The sequence below is a fragment of the Mugil cephalus genome, chromosome 5 (assembly GCF_022458985.1).
Source record: "Mugil cephalus isolate CIBA_MC_2020 chromosome 5, CIBA_Mcephalus_1.1, whole genome shotgun sequence".
Classification (NCBI taxonomy): Eukaryota; Metazoa; Chordata; class Actinopteri; order Mugiliformes; family Mugilidae; genus Mugil; species Mugil cephalus.
The window spans coordinates 24,720,021-24,739,704 of record NC_061774.1 but is presented as its reverse complement, the minus strand read 5'-3'; the positions used below and the strand labels follow the sequence as shown (position 1 = coordinate 24,739,704).

At 41.9% G+C, this 19,684-nt stretch overlaps 1 protein-coding gene across 3 annotated transcripts; it reads left to right on the top strand.

Annotated features, from left to right (window-relative positions):
• Positions 1-371: 371 nt before the first annotated feature.
• Positions 372-13,005, top strand: tlx2 (T cell leukemia homeobox 2). 3 transcript variants are annotated; one of them, XM_047584410.1, is made up of 5 exons: positions 375-1,594; positions 7,649-7,861; positions 8,349-8,586; positions 11,851-12,031; positions 12,569-13,005. In XM_047584410.1, the coding sequence occupies exons 1-5, from the start codon at positions 1,078-1,080 to the stop codon at positions 12,578-12,580; spliced, it is 1,161 nt and encodes a 386-aa protein (XP_047440366.1). In that variant the 5' UTR covers positions 375-1,077; the 3' UTR covers positions 12,581-13,005. The 3 variants fall into 3 exon arrangements, with proteins under 3 accessions (XP_047440367.1, XP_047440365.1, XP_047440366.1); XM_047584409.1 differs by having other exon boundaries at positions 374-1,594; positions 11,851-13,005; XM_047584411.1 differs by lacking the exon at positions 7,649-7,861 and having other exon boundaries at positions 372-1,594; positions 11,851-13,005.
• The last annotated feature ends 6,679 nt before the right edge of the window (positions 13,006-19,684 follow it).

Below are 19,684 nucleotides of genomic sequence, written 5' to 3'. Positions count from 1 at the left end.
TAGAAGTTTTCTTTAGGCCCATAACACAAAAATATAGAAGTTCATTAAACATTTATAGCAATTCACTTTTCAGAAGTCTGTGTTCTAAATTAATAAATAGAGAAAATAATCTAAATCTTTTTATTAGACACTTTATTCTTCAAATTTTAAATAGTTGACAAATATGATCATGAAAGTTATTGAAGGCCCTCAGCTCCACAAAAAGTCACAAAATCTCCAACTACGCTAAAAAAGAAAGAATGAAAGAAAGAAAAGGCTACAAAATATAAAGAAAGCTGCGGCTTCTTTAAGACATCCAGGCAAAACAACTGTCCTACCGTGGAGGGAGGGCGGAAGGGAGGGAGAGAGTGAGTGAGGGAGGGTTGGCTGGAGGACCGAATGGCAGCGTTTACGCAGAGGGCTGTCTCACCTGCTGAAACGCACTTCACCATTCAGCACAACAGAGCCACCGTTCGCTCTCGCCTCCAATTAATATCCACTCCTGCGAGGTCAGCGCTTCGGTTTCGTGCTTCTTCGGGGTTTGTTTTGCTTCGTCTCCCGCATCGTTTTGATGCGACGGGCTTGGTTATCCTACCATGCGCCGTGTGCGTGGATCGTCTCTGCCAGAGTAGGCGAACAAAGCGCATCAAGTCTCTCCAGAGAGCTGCCTCCCCCAAAATCGCGGATTGCTGTCTGTAAGTAGGCTTCTCTGGATAATAGTTTGGAACCGTGTTGTTTTTTTTTCTCTTGTCGTTATAGGTTTCCTTCTGTCTTATTCACTTGGATAGAACTCGCTATTCAAGATGGATACGCTTTTTCTTAGCCCGACGGACAGGCATTTAATTTAGGGAACACCCGATCCCACTGCTGGACAAAAATAATGGCAAGATTTTGGATAACGTTGGACACGTTATTGGTTTCCTGGGAGTAGCGCGGGCCTGTGTCGATGCTTGAAAGCAGAAATAAACAGCTCGGCATTGCAGCTTACACGCAAATATTTCATTTCCCAAGGCGTTGAACTACTTTATGTCAAAAATACGTCCGAGCGCTGATCAGACGCACTGAGCACATCATCGGCAAAAAAACACAAACCAAACTATGGAGCACACTGGGATCGAGGAGGTGAACCAGACGCACCAGCAGCAGCATGAACCCATCAGCTTCGGGATCGACCAGATCCTCAACAGCTCGGATCAGTCCAGCGGCTGCATGTTGCCCAACCGGACCGGCGACCCGGATTACGCGCTGGCTCCCAACGTCTACAGCAACGGGTACAACAGCGTCTACAACCCGGCCTGCTCCATGGCGGCGGCGGCGGGTTTGGCCGGCTCCTATAATGTCAACATGAACATGAACGTCAGTATGAACATGAACATGAACGTTAACGTGAACTCCGGAGGCGCAGGTGGGGTGATCCGGGTGCCGGCGCACAGACCCATGCCACCTCCGCCGCCGCCCCCCGCCGCTGCTGCACCTCACCCACCCTCTTCGACGCATCCGCCGGGCATCGGACCGGGCATCCCCTCGGTGCCCGGGATGGGAATGGGGAATCCAGCAAACTTCACCTTCCCGTGGATGGAGAGCAGTAGGAGGTTTGCCAAGGACAGATTAACAGGTAAAAAAAAAAGAAATATATCAACACGTATAGATTGATTTTTTCACATTAACACAGACGCAGGGCAGATCACAGATAAGCACTCTATTTATTTAGTTACTTCCAATACATTATCACACACTGGATAGTTTCCCTCTTGACCACTCGAGTGTAAATTGTGCCCTTCTCGACATTTGTGTTCAGAGCCGGGCTTGTTGAGGGCAGACAGAGGCTGGTTTGGGCCTCAGCGAAAGTGGAGCTGATGATTTCATCTTTAGGTTGTAATCTATAGCGAATATGCGCGCACGCAGGGTCGGTTTTATTATGCTGGAAGGGCAGCCTGATAAACGAGTGGAGAAATTGACGCGGACATGCTGATGAATCAGTATTGGACCATCACTCTCCATTTACAGCGGATGACGGATAACGACGTTCCCAGTTTTTTCATGAGGATGAATGATTTCGTCGCCCCCCCACCCTCACCCCCCTCTCCCCCCTTTCTCCAGCGAGCCAATTGAGAAAGAAGCAAGATGAGTCACGGTAGTAATAACACATGACAGGTTAAATCCGTATAACAACACTATTATTATCATTATTATTATTATCTTCATCAGTAGTAGTAGTAGTATATATTCATGGAATTATTCTACATAATTCACATGTACAGTTAAGACCCTCACACACCTTTTGTTCACTTTATTTGGAGCCGAGACTCAGCTTTTGGTTGAGCCAGTTTTTTCACTAAAACTCACAATGACAACACACTTTTATTTATTTATTTTTTATTGTTAGAAATAGAAAATGCAAAAAACAATAAATGATAATTTTGGCCATTCTACTGACGCAGCATTTACGTAATTTACGGTATTTAATTTACGCAATAGGCATAAAGTAAAAAGTTTAATTTGATCTGTAGTTTTTAATCTGATTTTTTTTGTTCCTGTAATAGAAGAATATTGCAACTATTTTTGCCTTTTAAGAGAAAAAATATTATTATTATAATTATTATTATTTACTTGATATTGTTGCTGTGTGTTATTCTAATTTAAGTCACACAAATTAAATCAAATGCTTAAAAGAATCATTTATTTTATTCTTCTTAAGCTGTAGCACAATTATCATTCACAATAAAACGTTACAGGTTTCCATACATTTTTTTTTCTTTTCACTGTAGTTCACATAAATATAAACAGAGACATAATTTCAATAGACACGTCCAAGAGAAGGGCCAGAAGAAACGTATTTATTGGCTAAATCCTGCTGCATTTTATTTTATTTTATTTTGAAGAGGTGGTTCCGCTGTTGTGTTTCTCATGACCTCATAGTTATAAAGATGAAAATGAAGAGCATCGTGGATGCGCTCACCACCCCCCCACTCCTCATCCACCTCCTCCTCCTCCACCACCACCTCCTCACGCATTAAATATTCACCATTCAGTTCTTTCTACCTGATTAATTATTAAATACTGGGGGACGATATGTCATCTGCAAAAAGATACAGTGTAAATAGGCTTATCAATTTTACTCATAGTCACCGAGGGCCTCTCGTTTAATTTCTCTCAGCTTTGTGTCGCTGTAATTATTTCGCAGCTTATATCTTTCCCCCTGTATTGATCAGCCAAAGATCAACAGCAGCAAGTAGCAGCAGCAGCACCACACACACACACACACACACACACACACACACACACACACACACACACACACACACACACACACACACACACTCCAGATTTAGCCTGCTGTGTGTCCTATAAAAGGCCGTAAATCAAACGCACTATCATCTATCCTGATGGGCACAGCACCGCATTAAATGTTTCTCCCCATTTCCCATTTCTTGTTTTTCTTTTCGCCTTCCAAGTTGAAACCGGAGGAGAGAAAACGTCCAGCTTTAAGCAGCTGAACGTGTTGACAAAGGCTTCCAGCTCTGGCAGCCCAGGGAGTTTTTTTTTTTTTTTCTAACAGGGACGTAAACGAAACCTGTTAAAACGCACAGTTGACTTCTAGTTTTTCCACACTGGAATGTGTCGTATATGGCATCAATTCATCTCAATAAGGGGACTCAAACTGGTGCAATAGATTTTAGGTGTGAAAGGAGATAATTTAATCCAACTAAGACGCGTTTATTTACTGTTGGATCCGTTTTGATCATCAGATCCTGTCAGTGTTTAACCTGTGCATAAGTGCGTAAAATATATTCTATCATTTATATTTTTTTAGCACAATTTGTATCACATTTTTAGGCATTCTTCTTTCTTCTTCTTTTTTATTATAATTCTTAATGTATTGAGCTCATCATTTTAGGATTTACTTTTATTTTTCAGTCTATTTTTGTATTTGCTCCATTCTCTCAAACGATTTCAACACAGTCACTCCAAAAGATGAAAAATAAAATAAATAAATATAAAAAAGTATTTTTAAACTATTAAAAAAATAAGCCTACTCTATAATAATTGTTTTAAAGGTATAATGCAGACAAATGCCCAAAAACGTGTTTTACATAATGCGTAAAGTAAAATGTGGATCGTTTGATTTTTTGTAAATTACGAGATAAACAGAATAAATAAAAATAAGCTACAAAGACAAATAAGGATCGTTAAAATGGTAATAAAAGTAATAGTAACAGAGGATAATGCGCATTTTGACAATGAACAAAGTCATAATACAGCGTGCGCAACCCTAAATGCCACCTAACACCGATAAAAAACATAATTAAACCATTCTTTTTCCTCTCCAGTAAATCTCTGTCTGTGTTTTAATGACGGCAGAGCAGAGGAACAGGCTTTTATTAGAGCCCTGAACCCGCTCATGCCCCTGTGTTTTCCACTCTTAGTGTGACAGAAGACAGCGTCCCTGCCTCGTTTTTTCCTTCCTTTTGTTCCGTATAGTGTAATAAATAGCAATATATGTTCATGTTATATTTCAATATCCCCTTTAGAATCCTTCACGGATATATTTATTAGATTGCTGCAGAGGTAATATCCGCAGTGGGGAAGGGAGGCGCTGTCACCGAGAAGTGTTATTAAGTATAAGTGGTTTTATTATGGGAAACATATTCTCCACGGTAGCATTTTATTTTTTGATATGCTTATGCTAAATTGTGTTACCCAGGCAGCAGATTTAGTATTCGCAACCATTTTTTCTTGCTTTGCATTTAAGAAAAGGAAGCAGGAAAAAGTCACATTGCTCTTTTACGTATTTATTTTGAATGTTACACACACATATATATTTCCCCTTCAATTCTGTCTTTTAACTGGAAGGGTTACATTTTATTTAACATGATTAACGATCAAGTTATTCACGGCCTCTGCACAAGTTGTGCAGGAAAACGATTAATAATTAGAGGGAATTAACTACGTTTCTATTCAATAATTGATTTCATAATCTATAGGGAGCGTTTGTGAGACTAATGTGAGATTTCTTTTTTTTTCTCTCAATCTCAATCAATATCTGTTATCTCGCTGCATATCTATCTCCTTAATTTGCTGCAAGTTGCTGCTTTTAACATTTATGTTTCTATCTATTTTTAGACACATTTCAAGAAATCTGAGCATTTTTGGCCCCCAACTTTCCATATTTAGTTTTTAATCCCGTGACTCTAATTATTGTTTAATTATTAAGACGTGTGTTATTTCACTTTATAACCAATTTTAACATTATCATATAAATAGTAGCTTGATCCAAGGACACAAGAGCAGACACAACAATGTTAGGATTTGTGGGAATAGAGTTGCTGTAATATTTATTATGGCTGATTTTATCCGTTTTAAAAGCAGATTGCACGACCACACGGTGGTTCTGAAATAAATACAGCAATTCACAGTCTGAGAAATGAAAGCAGCGGATAAATCTGAAGGTCTCGTGTGACTGATGCGGTATCCGTGTCATCCCCGTATCAGCTATTCATCAGCACTTTGCACGCCATCGGGAGAAGCCATTGCAGCAGTTTGCAGGTCCAAAGGGTTCTTCTGCATGTTGGGTTGCGTCTGAACGTGCTTGTATGCGCCTGGCCCATTAGTTAGCCCACAGATGGCCTGAAATAGCCATCTAATGTGGTATTATTCAGCCAGACCTGCAGCTTGTAGCAACAACAGGCCAGCGTACTCACTCTTTCTCTCTCTGTCTCTCACTGTGCCCCATAAGGCTCCACAAAGATTTGGCCAACGACCACTTACAGCACACGTTTTAATGTATATATATTAGAGGCATCATAAAAGTCACCGTAAGAATTAGTGAATCATGGGAGATTTAAAAAGCGCCCCGTAAAGCGCAATAAGCTCACTATAACTCAGTATTAAGGGCCGTGGAGGCGCAGCAGTCCACTGTGAGCACCTATAGGAATATTATAGAAATATCACGGGGATTTTGTCATTATAAACTCATGATTAAATACCACAGATGCCCGTCCGAGTCCCAAAAGGAATATTAGAGGGGTACAATTACCGTTTTTATTATTATTGAGCGTCAGAGCAACACATAATGTGAAACCAGATAATAATGTTATAAGAATATTACCACAGATGATTAAAAATAATAATGAGGGGGAAAAAGGAGACGTCACGGTCACTATAAACCCGGCACAAAAGCCAATAAAAGCAGCGCGTTCTCATATCAGACACTAAATCTGGCCCGCTAATTTAGGCCGCGTTAACTTTATGTGACCTACTGTACAACAGCGACATGCGTCTTTACTTTACAAATCATTTGCACGCGCACGCCTCTCATTTGCCACTCATGTTCAGCACCATCAGGGGACGACACGGCAGCTCCCTGGAAATGAGTGCCGAGCGCGTAATAGCTTCATGTTCCATTTTCCATCCAAATTGTCATCGTCTGTGCAGCAAATGAATTTTCAGGTCGCTAGAAAAAAAAAAAAGAAAGAAAAAAAAAACTCGAGAGCAGCAGCAGCCCTGAGGGGACACCTATGCAGATGTTTTCATATTCATTTTGGCTCCTGGTGAGCTTTTCTGACAAAACAAAAACAAATAAACACCCTGTAAGACAGCAGGAAGAACAGCTTGCTGGGGAGGAGTGACACAAATACGCACAGAGAGACGGAGGGAGGGAAGGAGGGAGAGAAAGAAAGAAAGGAAGGAAGAAGGAGGCAGCCTTTCCTTTCTGCTGCTGATCTCCATTCAGCCTCAGAACGAGAGTGTGGCTGTGGAGTGGATCCATGGCCAACGATCTCATTACATTTATCGATCTTCTGTTTACCCATGGCTGACAAAATAGACAGGATTCATAGATATTTTATGATGCAGGAGATAAGTTGTTATTAATACCTGGCATGTGAAAGTGAGCCAGATGGAAAGAAAAAATAAATAAATACGCAGAGAGTGTGCATTTTATATTTTAGAAGAGGCACAATGACAAAGCACCTACAAAATAAAATAAAAATAATAATAAATAATACCTCCGTGCAACATATGTCCACTTTATTGTAAAGATTTATCCAAACCAAAAGCAGTGTGTGTTTATTGGAAGAATATTTTGCAAAAAAAAAAAACTAATTCAAGAAGCTGTGTAGTTTTGCAGTAGGTTCATATTGGCTTAGAAAGGTTGAATGACAAATGCTTCATGTTTGTGTTTGAGACATTATGTGCAACTATTGAATATGTTTAAATCTGATTGTTGTGATTGACTCTCTAAATTGCGTTTTGTTAGGCCCTAATTGTATTACGTTAGTCTGTGTGTAGTATTTACCGAGCTTCATCACATTGTCCGTGGACGGGCCTGATTGCCTGTTTCTGGTTTACCAACCTGTATGTTGCTTGATGTATCTGTGTAACCCTGCTAGTTGTCACTTATACTTTCTGAACGCCAGATATTTCATTTCGTAGCCCGACAACTGCAAACGCTAACTTAAGAGTCGTGCAGCAAACCACGTTACAGTAGACTCTGTTCATCGTTTAGGCCTCCTTCATGTGATTAGCTGCTGTGCGCCGGTGCCCGTCCGCCCGGCGGCAGCTGCTGCTGCTGCTGCTTCTTCTTCTTCTTCTTCTTCTTCTTCTGCTGCTGCTGCTGCTGCTGCTGTGCTCCAGATGTGGGACCTTACTGTGTCTCCCTTTCCTTTAGGGGAGCAGGCAGAGGAGATCCGAGCCGGAGAGGGCGCAGGGGGGCCGGGGGCCGCCGGTTCCCTCTGTCCTCTCCCCAAGGGAGACATCGGCAGGGTCCCTGTCTGGAGCACTGTGGAGACATTAGCCAAATGCTATTACCCCGAGCTCGCTCACCTGCGAGACGGCAATGGCCTTCTAGCAGACTATCCTTTTCCCAAGGGGGCTTGCCCAGGTGAGTCACCCCCCTCCTCCTCCCCCCTCCCCCCTCACCAACCTCCCCTCAGACTGCACGCACTTGTCTCACAGTATTATTTAAAAGCATCCCTCCGGTGTTCACATTAAACATTGAAAGGTTGTGTTTGGGGAAATGCTAAGGTAGAGCTTTGAATCTCGATCTGACGCAGTGTGTGTATAATTTTCTTTTATAAAATGGTAGGAGGCTAATTTATCAGCTGCTGGAAGCCGGTGTTTGGCTTACAAAACGCAGCAGGGGATGTGTATTTGTAATTACATTTGTCTTCTTCAACTGGCAGCTTCTGGGCCGCCTCCTAGACTTCCCTAAACACGCTCTCCTTCACCACAGTGAAGAGACAAAACGAAACCTTACGGGAAATAAATGTCTAGCATCTCGGTTCAGAAATGGAAATAACAACGTGTGCTAACGGAAAAAAAAAGCTAAATGAACCCTCTTTTTTCTTTTTCTTCTTCTTCTTCTTCAGCCGCCCTCTCGCCGTTCTCCGTGACCCGTCGGATCGGCCACCCGTACCAGAACCGGACGCCGCCCAAGAGGAAAAAGCCCCGCACCTCCTTCAGCCGGGTGCAGATCTGCGAGCTGGAGAAGCGCTTCCACCGGCAGAAGTACCTGGCGTCGGCCGAGCGAGCCACCTTAGCCAAGGCCCTGAAGATGACGGACGCGCAAGTCAAGACCTGGTTCCAGAACAGACGAACAAAATGGCGGTAAGGCCACAGCAGGGCGCTCCCTCGATTTATGGGTGTGACTGACGTGGAGCGGCTGAGTGTCACTTTCTGGCGTGTTTGCGATCGCAGGACGTCCGCTCCGAAACCTCCGCTCCTCGTGCCATAAATTGACGGCCCTGAATGCCTTTTTATGTTTTACACTCCTTCCGAAAAAACGCTTACCGGCATCTTTAAACGCAAGTAAAACGGCCCACGGCTGAAGCGTTCGAGGACTTGTACAACACTACACCTATTTTGCTTAGCTTAGCTGCCAGTCGAGGCCAGTTCACTTGACCAAGCACAATTACTCCTGAGCCTCCTGAAAGGCCTTTTAGAAACCTGCTGTCCAAAGCAATACTGGAACACTCACAGGAGGAATTGACTGCCAAGTCCATGGACAGAAAACACACACACACGCAGACGCACACACCTTCACTTCATTCTAACTGTTGTTTACAGCCATTCGGAAGTAAATGAGTAGAAAATCAAATTACGATGCCCTGCTATTAGCTAAAGGGGCCAGAGGCATGTTTCAAAAGCAGCTAAATTACCTTAAGTCATTACCTTAAGAGGTTAAATGACCCTAAAGATTTTTTTTCTGAATGTATTTAATAGAAAACTGTTAGGGTGGGCATTTTTGTGGAAGTTTGAAGAGCAAAAAAAACAAAAAGGTGCTTTTCTTTTGAGTCACATCCTGCAGCGGGCGAACGTCTCCGCGCGCAGGTGCGACGGAGACGACTCTGCGTGAAAAAAAACACAAAACAAACACCAGCCAAATCGCATCCAGGGCCGAACGGCACGTCACGGCGTAACAACGGGGGAATTGGCTTAACTCGTTTTTCCGATTTCCTACTTTTGCCCGAGATTTATGCTCGCTTCCCTGTAGTGTGCACCTGATAGGGCGAGCGTGAGGGATGTCTTTGCGTGACGACTACGCTAGTAACAAGAGGATGATCGAATCAACAGCCGGGGGAATCAGATTATGATAATGCTGTTAACAATAATGTGTGGCTAATGGATGGAGGTTGGTGTGCATGAAAGAGTGTTTCAGAGGTGTGTTTCTGCTTGTGACTCCTGCCTGCCATTTGTACTTTGCTGTCGATTGCGGGGACGATTAAGCATTTGTTATAGGCTGTTTTATTGGGAGCAACTGCTCGTAATGACTTTTCAGAACAAGCTCTGGCTTTAATTAGCAGAGAAGAAAACATCCTCCGTGATGTAAACATTTCGGGGACCTTCAACTCAGGAGAAATGAAAAGCTAAAAAGAAGAGAAGCACAATTTCGAGCTTATTAAGGAGTCACGTATCGTCTCCTGCAGCCTCCAGGTTCAGCCGACGACTAAAAACTGCAGAGTTCTATCCTGCAAATCCCCTATTAGACATCAGACAGTTTCAGGAAGACACTCACAATGGTTTTCAACACACACTGTCACAACACACGGGGCCTGGGCTACTGTTAACATATGCTGACGAAGTTAAAACAGATTTCACCTTGAGGCAGGAAGCGTACTCTACCTCCTCCTCCTCCTCCTCCTCCTTTAGTCACGTTCGCTCACCAACACCTGTCACTCATTTTGATCAGCTGTCATCTAGCCCGAAGCCGCAGTAGCTGGCACAGGTGTTGAAAGAACTTACAGGAACTCCAGCCGGTTTGGATACTAACCGCATGGTTGTTTTTATTTTTTTTGGAGACGCGTCTAACTGCTTTTATTTTCTGGCCGTCTCTGATGATATTTTCTTCACCGCTCTCGTTACTGTAGACGACAAACGGTGCGTAGCTTCAGTCTGGAAGCAGTTATTTATATGTAAAGTTGACTTGTTGCTCCTTGAAAATGAAACGTTGCATTTTTACTTTTTTTTTTTTTATTTCAAGATCCACCCACCCCAAGGCCAAATTAAAACAGACTGTCTATCATCACGGGGACTGACTGTCTGACTTACAGTTGAAGAAGATAAAGTCTATGAGCAGTCAAAGATGCAAACGCTACTGGTTGCAATTTATTTAGTTTACAGTTGAGATGTGGTAAATCAAATACAGCAGTGTTAGAATTAGGAATTACAGACTGTATGTAAATATGTGACAACAATAAATCCATATTCCTAGTAACTGCAAAGAGACTGGCACAAAACATATGTCCTATAGAAGCAGGGTTATAGTGCCTACATGATGTCTGTGTTTATTTATTTTTTATTTTATCTAGTTAATCCCATTGAGTTTGACCTGGGAGACCTGGCCAAAACAGCAGCAGAAAAAAAAGTTACAGACAGGACGCAACAAACAACAAATGCATTAAAAGTAACATGAATCCAGTACAAATGATACCATTAAAATAGCTACAGACAATGACAAGTACCAACCCAAGATTCAGGTGATTTTGAAGGGAGCTTGCCTAGCATGGCTTTATAGATGAACAGGTACCGATGACTGACCATTGCATAGTCACTCAGTGCGTTTACATGCACAGCTTAATGGAGCTGTTCATGAAATTCAACTTTCTCACTGTGGTCCTTGTCTTTTTACATTCACATGCAACTTTTCGTTGACTTTTCATTTACATGCATACATGAGAAAATCGAATAACTGACACATTCATGTCCTCCTCCTCCACACTGGGTGGCGATATGTGATATGTGTATACGGCCCCCTTTCCGGTTGACCTATTACATCATATAATAAACAAGAGTCGTTCATGTAGCAGATGGATACTAGTGGAGCCTTTTTAATGCTGTACTAGCATGCGTTGTCCAGTTAAAGTCCAATTAAGGTCACCGTCCTTAATAAGCTCGTAATTGTGCTTCTGCGAAACGCTGAGCTGATTTAGCCTTTTAGGTTTTTATTTCTCCTGAGCTGAAGTCCCCCGTAATGTTTAGATCATGGAGGACGTTCAAAGCCAGAGCATGTTCTGAAAAGTCATTACGAGCAGTTGTTCCCAATGAAACAGCCTATAACAAGCCTATGCTTTATTGTCCCTGCAAACGACAGCAAAATACAAATGGCAGGCAGGAGTCACAAGCAGAAACACACCTCTGAAACACTCTTTCATGCAGGAGACTATGTGGGTGTATTAGTTGGATAAGGACAACTCCAATTTTAGTTAAGTTGTCCAGTTAAAGTTGGATTAAGGCGATAATTCGTTGACTGAGGGCCTGATCTCAGAGCACTGTGATACGCGGTGTCCAACGTCCTCAAACAACGGTCTGGAGCATTCATATATACAATTTATGCATATCAACGTCTTAAATCTGTCCCCTCCTTCCGCCCAGGAGACAGACTGCAGAGGAAAGAGAGGCCGAGAGGCAGCAGGCCAACCGGCTGATGCTGCAGCTCCAGCAGGAAGCTTTCCAGAAGACGTTGAGCCAGCCGCTGCAGCCGGACCCGCTCTGCCTGCACAACTCCTCCCTCTACGCCCTGCAGAACCTGCAGCCGTGGGCAGAAGACAATAAGGTGACCTCCGTCACCTCCGTGGCATCTGTAGTGTGAGTGTGTGTGTGTTTGAGTGTGTGTGTGTGTGTGTGTTTGTGTGTCTTGGAGATAGATATATAGATAGATAGAGGGAGGGAGGGAATAAGACAGACAGACAGACAGAGAGGGAGGGACATGAGACGTCTTTATTAAAGCGTCGTCAGTGTGAATGGACGAAAGAGAGGACTTTCTTCAAGTCTATTTCTCGCAAGTCTGACGTTCAGAAACTCCATTTTGGGATGTCGTAGATGCAGGAGAGTAAAAGTTTGAATGGACATTGCGCTTCCCCACTAATTGATACCAGCAACGTGGTGGGTGGAGCATGTGTGGATGGAGATCTGTTACTGCCGAGGCCTACAAACACTGTATGCGGACCAGCTCAGGAGCCGCACTAACGTTGCTTTTTGTCAAAAAAAAAAAAAGAAAAGAAAAGAAAAAATTAAGAAACTTTTGTCTTGAATATCTTGAAGTATATTGAGTCATTTCATGCCTTACACCAAGTTTCCGCTTTCCCTTCAGCTGTCGGTCTAAAAGAGAAGAGGGCACTTTACCCCCCCGTGCCCCCTAAGTGCCAGGAAACAAATGGACACCTCTGTACATGCCCAACTATCAAGACTGTCCCTCCCCCCCCCCACCTTTTTTTTTTTTTTTGCCTCTGGATCCGTTCACGAGGCGATGCAGACTCTCCGCCAAAAAAAAGGGCGACAAAAAATAAAAAAAGACCTCCTGTTTTTCGCTTTTGACTTTGTACAATGTAGTAAGTGCATGTTTCAACCCTTTTCTGTGTACACTTGGAAGTACCACTGGCGTCGGCCGCTGTCGAGGTGGATCTCCTCCCCCCCAGCCGCGATGTTCAAGTGGTAGTGGATTGGTGAAAGTCCCAGTTACGGATTTCCTCATTATGTTGAATTTAAAGGTGTTTTATATTAAATGATATTGTGACTTTTTGAAAAGAAGACAAACCTCTCTCTGTTTTTCTTGCCTCCTTGTTGTTTGTCACCATTACGGAAACCCATGCAATAATACTTTACGGTTTTAGGGCGGTAGTTAGCCTCGCGGGATTTGGCCGTGATTACACATTAAAGTTTCAAACCACCCAAAGGTAAGATACCGTCGAATCGTAACAGAAGGACAGCGCAATGCCTTTTATTTTGATCCATAAAAAAGGGATGACTACGGCTCCCATGTGTGAATGTGAAGCAGGGCGCTGCCGCAACAAAAAAAAAAAAGAAAAAAAAGCCAGCAAGCAAGCAAGCATGCTCAGCAAAACACTCCCTGGATAAATAATGGTTTGATGCCAACTCAAATTAGAATGAGAGTACACGATAAAATACGAGTATCTGTCAGGAGGACATCAGAAAAGCAGCCGCCCGCTGCCGCCGTGTTTTTCTGCAGTAATTTTAGTCTGGTTGAACGTTGGATCAGCTTAAAGGTGTTTGTCGTGGCACGCGTCCAGGCAGTCTCACCTTTCTCTTCTCCTCTTTGCATATGATCACCAAAGCGGGCCAGGGTTTTCCTCCAGTTCAACGCGTCGCCGTCTTCTGCTGCTTTTGAGCGAAAAATACCTCTCATAGTTGAGTGAGGCAACAAGAAAAAAAAAAAAAAGAATTTGCAGTTTGATTTGGTCAAAGATCATCATGACGTTACGGTCTGCGTCCTGTGAGCCAGGTGACACCTATAGAAGGAATGGAAATCTGCACCCTCATGTCATCCCTCGAATGCCTTTCGCCTGATAAACACTTGACGGTGGTCAACTCTAACCCTAACCCTAACCCTAAGACCGAACCCTAGCCCTTGTTTGGGAGTAGCTACGGGCTTTAATTCTCAAACACACCAATCAAAAAAAAAAAAAAAAAGTTCCTATTTGGGATCTTAGCTTCCCCACCACTTTGGTATTGGCTTTCATTGTTGTCGAGGTGAATCACGGCCACCTAGACACCAGACAGTCGTAAACATTCGCTATCGCCGCATCCACCCCATCATGCAAGCGCTTATCGCCCAAGTCATAACAAAAACGACCTATCTACAGGCACAGTAAACAGATCATTCAGGTTCCTTGCTCGTAAATGAGCCTTCAACACCGTGAAACGTCACAGGAAACAGGCCTCGTTGCGCCCTGCCTCTCCTCTCCCTGACAGGGAATCACTCAGTTCCGCCGGAGTCGTAAGCGTAACATTCTCCCGAGAATCCTCGCCGATGACAAACGCCCATCACAAGACCTCGCAGACGCAAACGGTGCGCGCCTTTTGTTTGCACGTCGTCGGCATCTGGCCCGCTCGAAGGCTCAGAAACCTTCGCTTTCGGGAGACGCTTGACGACGTGCTTCGAATCAGCTGTCTGCAGCTTTCGGCCGCCTCGCCAACCCCACCCCTCTGCTTCGTCAAAAGAGGCAGTGCCAGTGTTTGGCGAGTTTTCAGGGCGTCTTGCCTGGTTGGGATCCTGTCAATAACAAGCAGCTCTCCAGGTGACGCCTTCCTCAACCCCCATTTCCTCCGCTCCACGCCGCTTTCATCTCCCCCGTCTCAGACGCCTTGAAGACGTGACTTGGCCCATTTTAGAAAAATTCCTCGCTTTTCTGTTTTCAAAACTGTGCATTGTGTTTTACTACAGGTGCTTAAAGATTTGTTCTCCTCTCCTGTCAGGGCTCTGTAAGCCGCCCCCACCCTCCCCACACACCCCCCTCCTCTTTCTTCCGCCACCGCAGAGCCCTGTCCTTATCCAATAAAATGTCACCACACAAGATGAACAAGCGCAAGAGGCTCAGGTTATATCAGACTTCCTATCAAGCACTTTGTTTTGAGCGGGGGCACCAAAAAAAAAAAAAAAAAAAAAACTATTCATAACGTACACCCTGTTGTGCTCTGAGTCGCGCTCTGTCTGCTGCCATTGGTTGTTTCGATTCTTGAGAAATGCAGTAAACATTTAAATCCTTATCAGATGCTTCAGGTGATTCTACACTGGATGCATGGGAACTTTGAATCCTGAATCATTATTATTGTTATTATTATTATTTTTGTCGTGCTGCTCCTCAGTGTTTGGATACTTTGCTTTTATAACATCTTCAGAAAAGCAGGAAGAAAATAATAAGAAAGTGCATAAATTTATTAGATAATTAATCTTGTACACATTTAATTTTAACACATGAAGAAAACATTAAAAATATATATTAAAAAGTAACTATCTTGAATAAAAGTCACAGTGATATCGATTACAATGTTTTTATATTAAAAAAAAGATTTTGCAACACATGCTGTGTCTTAAAAGTCAATTTATTCAAATTGAGTGGGTTTCTCGTTTTCTAAAGACAGAAATCTCAACTTTAGCATCATTTATTTAATTTCACTCATATATGTACTCTGGAGGTTTTTACTGGGAGGCTGACTGTGCATCCAAGTAAAATAAATAAAAAAAAATAAAATTTTTACATGTCAATCATTTTTAATATCTAATGGTGAGATTTACATTTTAGAAATGTACGTAATGATGTACCTTCTTTAAAGCTTAAAGTTTCAAAAAGTATGAAAAAAAATCAAAACCTTTAAAGGGTTTTTCTTCTCCACTGTGCCAAAAAAAAAAAAAAAAAAAACTCCACTTCAGTAGCTCTTACAGATATTAGACCTTCCAGTTTCATGCCTGTTTATATTTGGAACGTGTTTACTGAGAGGTTTATGTTCATATGTCTTTCATAGAATCAGTTATATTCACTTTTATTCCTGAAAATACTGACTATCTGCAGTATTCTCTGATTTACGGAGCACTAATCACGGCATATTTCACAATACTCTGCAAAAATCCTCGTGTCTCATGTGTCAAGTAAAGTTTGAACTTGGCTTCATCCGCTGTTCACATTCTCATATTTGACCATATAATATCCCATTTACAGCATGAAATTTAAGTTATACAACAAAAAACAACAAACAAACATGTATATAGTGTAGTAGTATATTATATAGTGATTTGTACTTTTTATATATACCATGAAGAGCTATTTTCCCAAAACTTGTTATTTTTTCTTGTCTGAACCAAAGTTCTCTTCTCCTGTAGCTCTAACAGAGACCAAACCATCTAGTTTTATCTGTTTTCTGAGAGTTTTCACTGAGAGTAATGATCATAAACGTCTATAGCTTGAATTATACATAATTGTATTCCTAAAAAAATAGGGAACAAAACTTATATTGGCACTAGTTTATGATTCACAGAGCTTATTTATGCTTAACATAAATTCCTCTGAGTATCAACCTTCGAGTGTCACGTGTCAACGACTCCGTTCCACTCGATATTTCAGATTTCTGTTCTGAAAATAGCTGCAATTCATCAAACATTGAACCAAATAATAACTGTTTTCAACACATAATTTCAGAAGAAAATGTTTTAATGTGCGTAAAACAGCTGGAGAACTATCATTATGATGCAAGAGAAATATATATATATATATATTATGGTGTCTCCCCTTAAAACTGTCACTTTGTAGCTTAATGTATTTGCACAGCTGTCAGGCAGCAACACGTTACTGATTTGTAGCTTTTAATACTTGTTCAGATTAAAAATAATTTAATGTACACCACAGGGCAAAGGTCTGGAGGGAACTTAAAGTTTCATGCTCTTAAGCTGTGAGTCATATGTATTCTTGGATGTATTTACTGCGCGATCACACTTTGCTTTTCCTGATATGAACCATTTTCCTGGCATCAGAAGATTTGCAGGAGTCATGACTTCAGTTCAAATGTAAAAAAAACAAACAAAAAAAAACACCCATACCTCATGATTACAGTAAAAATGTCTTCTGATAAGTTACTCTTTATACAATAATTTGATGCAAAGTATACGATATGATCTTTTATGTACAAATTTGATGTTGTTTCCAAATTTTTGGCCTGTGGTGTATGTAGAACCAAATACGAACAAGGAAACGTCTCGTGATCCTGCAGACTTGGTACAGTTTAGTTTCCGGTTCAATGATCTGGTTCAGATAATAACATAGTTCCAGCCTTCATCCGTTCTAGTGACACATTTGTTCGTGGGGATTTTCAAATGCAAAAACGCCTCCTTTATTTATTTGTTTATTTTACCCCCACATGGAATAATATCAGTCTGCCCACCAACCGTTTTCACTTGCAGCAGCGATGACAGCTGCCGAATTTCAGAGGAAAGCAAACATCGCCCGACGCTGCCGAACTCTGCCGGGTCACTGCTGATGTGTTGACACGGAGAGGCTTTGTTGACAAAAGGCTTCTACGGTTTATGACTTCAACATATTCCACTATGCTCTGTTAGTCTGAGCACCTGCAGAATAACCAGGACGCGTCGAGGAGGGAGGAATTCTGCTGAAGTCTGCTGCTGTGAAGTTCACTTGCAGTCATTTGTATTAAATCTGTACGTTCATAAAACCAGTCCTGCAGCGTTTCTCTGTGACGTTCGGCCCAAGATGAAGGATCTTTGAAACCCACAGTGGTGTATTGGTTTTGTTGTTTTTTTTTTTGTTTTCTTTTTGATGTGGGTGAAACTGGAGTTGTGACAAGGTTAAAGTGAGCACGAATTAAAATCCCAAACAAGTCTTGCTCCATTGGGTTAACTACATAAAATTATTCAAACATGTTGAATCTTTGACCTAAACTCTGTTGGATAGTTTGAATTGATTTTCCTTCAGCCGTCTATTTTTGGTAGATGTGTTTTGTTTTGCATGATATTTAGCATTTTGTTTTAAGTCAAAAACAGGTTTGACTGGGCAGATGAACTTCTTGGATTTTGCAAGGAGCATATCTGCATGAGTGGCGTCAGCCCGTAAATAAAATTAGTTTTCCAGAGAAATTTAAAGAGATTAAATTTAAATATCCACAAATTTATGTGCAAACTCAGGATTATTTGAATCAATAAAGGACGTTCGACAAGATGTGTGTTAATTCTGTGAGCACATGTGATAGCAAGGACGTATCAATACACAAATCCACATCCCTCTGTGACTGGGAGGCGGACGTGAACAGTAGTGATGCGTCTTTTCTTTACTAAGTGACATGAATTGATTACTGAACAACCGTCGGGCGCTTTAAGGAGGAAAATCCAGCAGCGTTCGAGTCACTTCCAGCCGAGTCGAGGCGAAGAATGAAGAGCTCTTTCAGCTGCCTGGCAGCGTGACTTCACCGCTCAGCTCAACCTTTTGACCCGACATGCTCTCATAACTCCATTATGGCGTCTCACATATATACATGAGCAAACAGCTGCACGAGGACATGTTTGAATACAGGGAGTGCATGCAGGGACAAGAGCAAGCATGCAAATTCACAAATCTTCTCATAAGCATGAGCAAAAAAAAAAAAAAAAAGGACATTCAGAGGTGACGCGCTGCAAATATCCTGGTGTTAATATTCTTTTAAGCATGAATACTTACTTTTTCACCTGGCTCTGTGGCGATAGGTGGCGGGTGGAAGAAGGTTTAGTTTCCTTCCTCTGTAGGGGCAAAGCAAATGTGTTGAGTAAGTTCACACGTACCACGTTTATATCAGCTATGAGAACAGACCTGCAGACGTGTCCTGGCAGTATGTGACACATTAAGGCTTTCTCAAGCTGCCAGGCATGCATGAAGAGGACTGGCTAATACAGGCGATGCAGCTTAGTTGCTCAATACAGGCCTGCCACCTGCTCATCATGACACACTTATCCACGTTGGAGAGACATTTCACAATTGGCTTACTCGGCTGGAATATTGCTTACGCTTTAGATATTTGTTCGACTTACGGACGCTGGGAAAGCGGTGAAGGAGGAGTCACTCGAGAGTTAATTGTGTCACCTCTGCAAGTGTGTGTGTTTAAAAACCTGTGTCGCTGTGATGCCTTTAAGTAAAACAGTGAGTACAGGACGGTGGAATATATGGACTCAAAGTAAAGTACAGTGAAAAAACAGGAATGAAATGTTTTCTGATTTATATTATACCCTGCCCTCAACTTAGGAGAGAACATGTAGTCATGAATTAAATCAACAAAATGTGCCTACATTACTTAACTGCTTTGCGCAGACTTCACGCACAGTTTAGACAATATTTGTTCATTTTAATACGTGAACCGGCAACGATTCACCCTTTTTATTTTCAATACTTTTTAACAACCGCAGAGGACTCTTCAAGACTGCAACTGCCCCCTGGGCTGGACTTTTAATATCACTCTTTTATTTAGTCCAAACAGCTCACTAGGAAATGGACATGAGGGAGGGTATCCCAACCTTAATATAAAACCTGCAATAATTATTGTGGGAAGCCTGTATGAATTAGACACAAACAACTATTCAACAAAAAAAAATAAAGAAAAAAAATAAAAAGATATTCAGAAATCTTGCTTGTTCTATAAATTATTTTTAATAATAATTTAATACCAGCATTTTTTTTAAAATATATATATATATTCACAACCTTAAAACCTTTAAAATTCATGATTATTTTTTATATTTTAATACCCTTTATTTACCGAAAGGTGTAAACAATCTACATTACGACGTCGCCATCTAGTGGTCATCTAACAGTACACTACTTATTGGACTTGCCCCGCCCACTCCTCCAATACCATTGGCTAAGATGCGCTCATACGTCAGCGGCGTCCTGCCTCCCCATTGGCTCAGCCGTGTGTCAGTCAAAGCAGTTTACGGAAG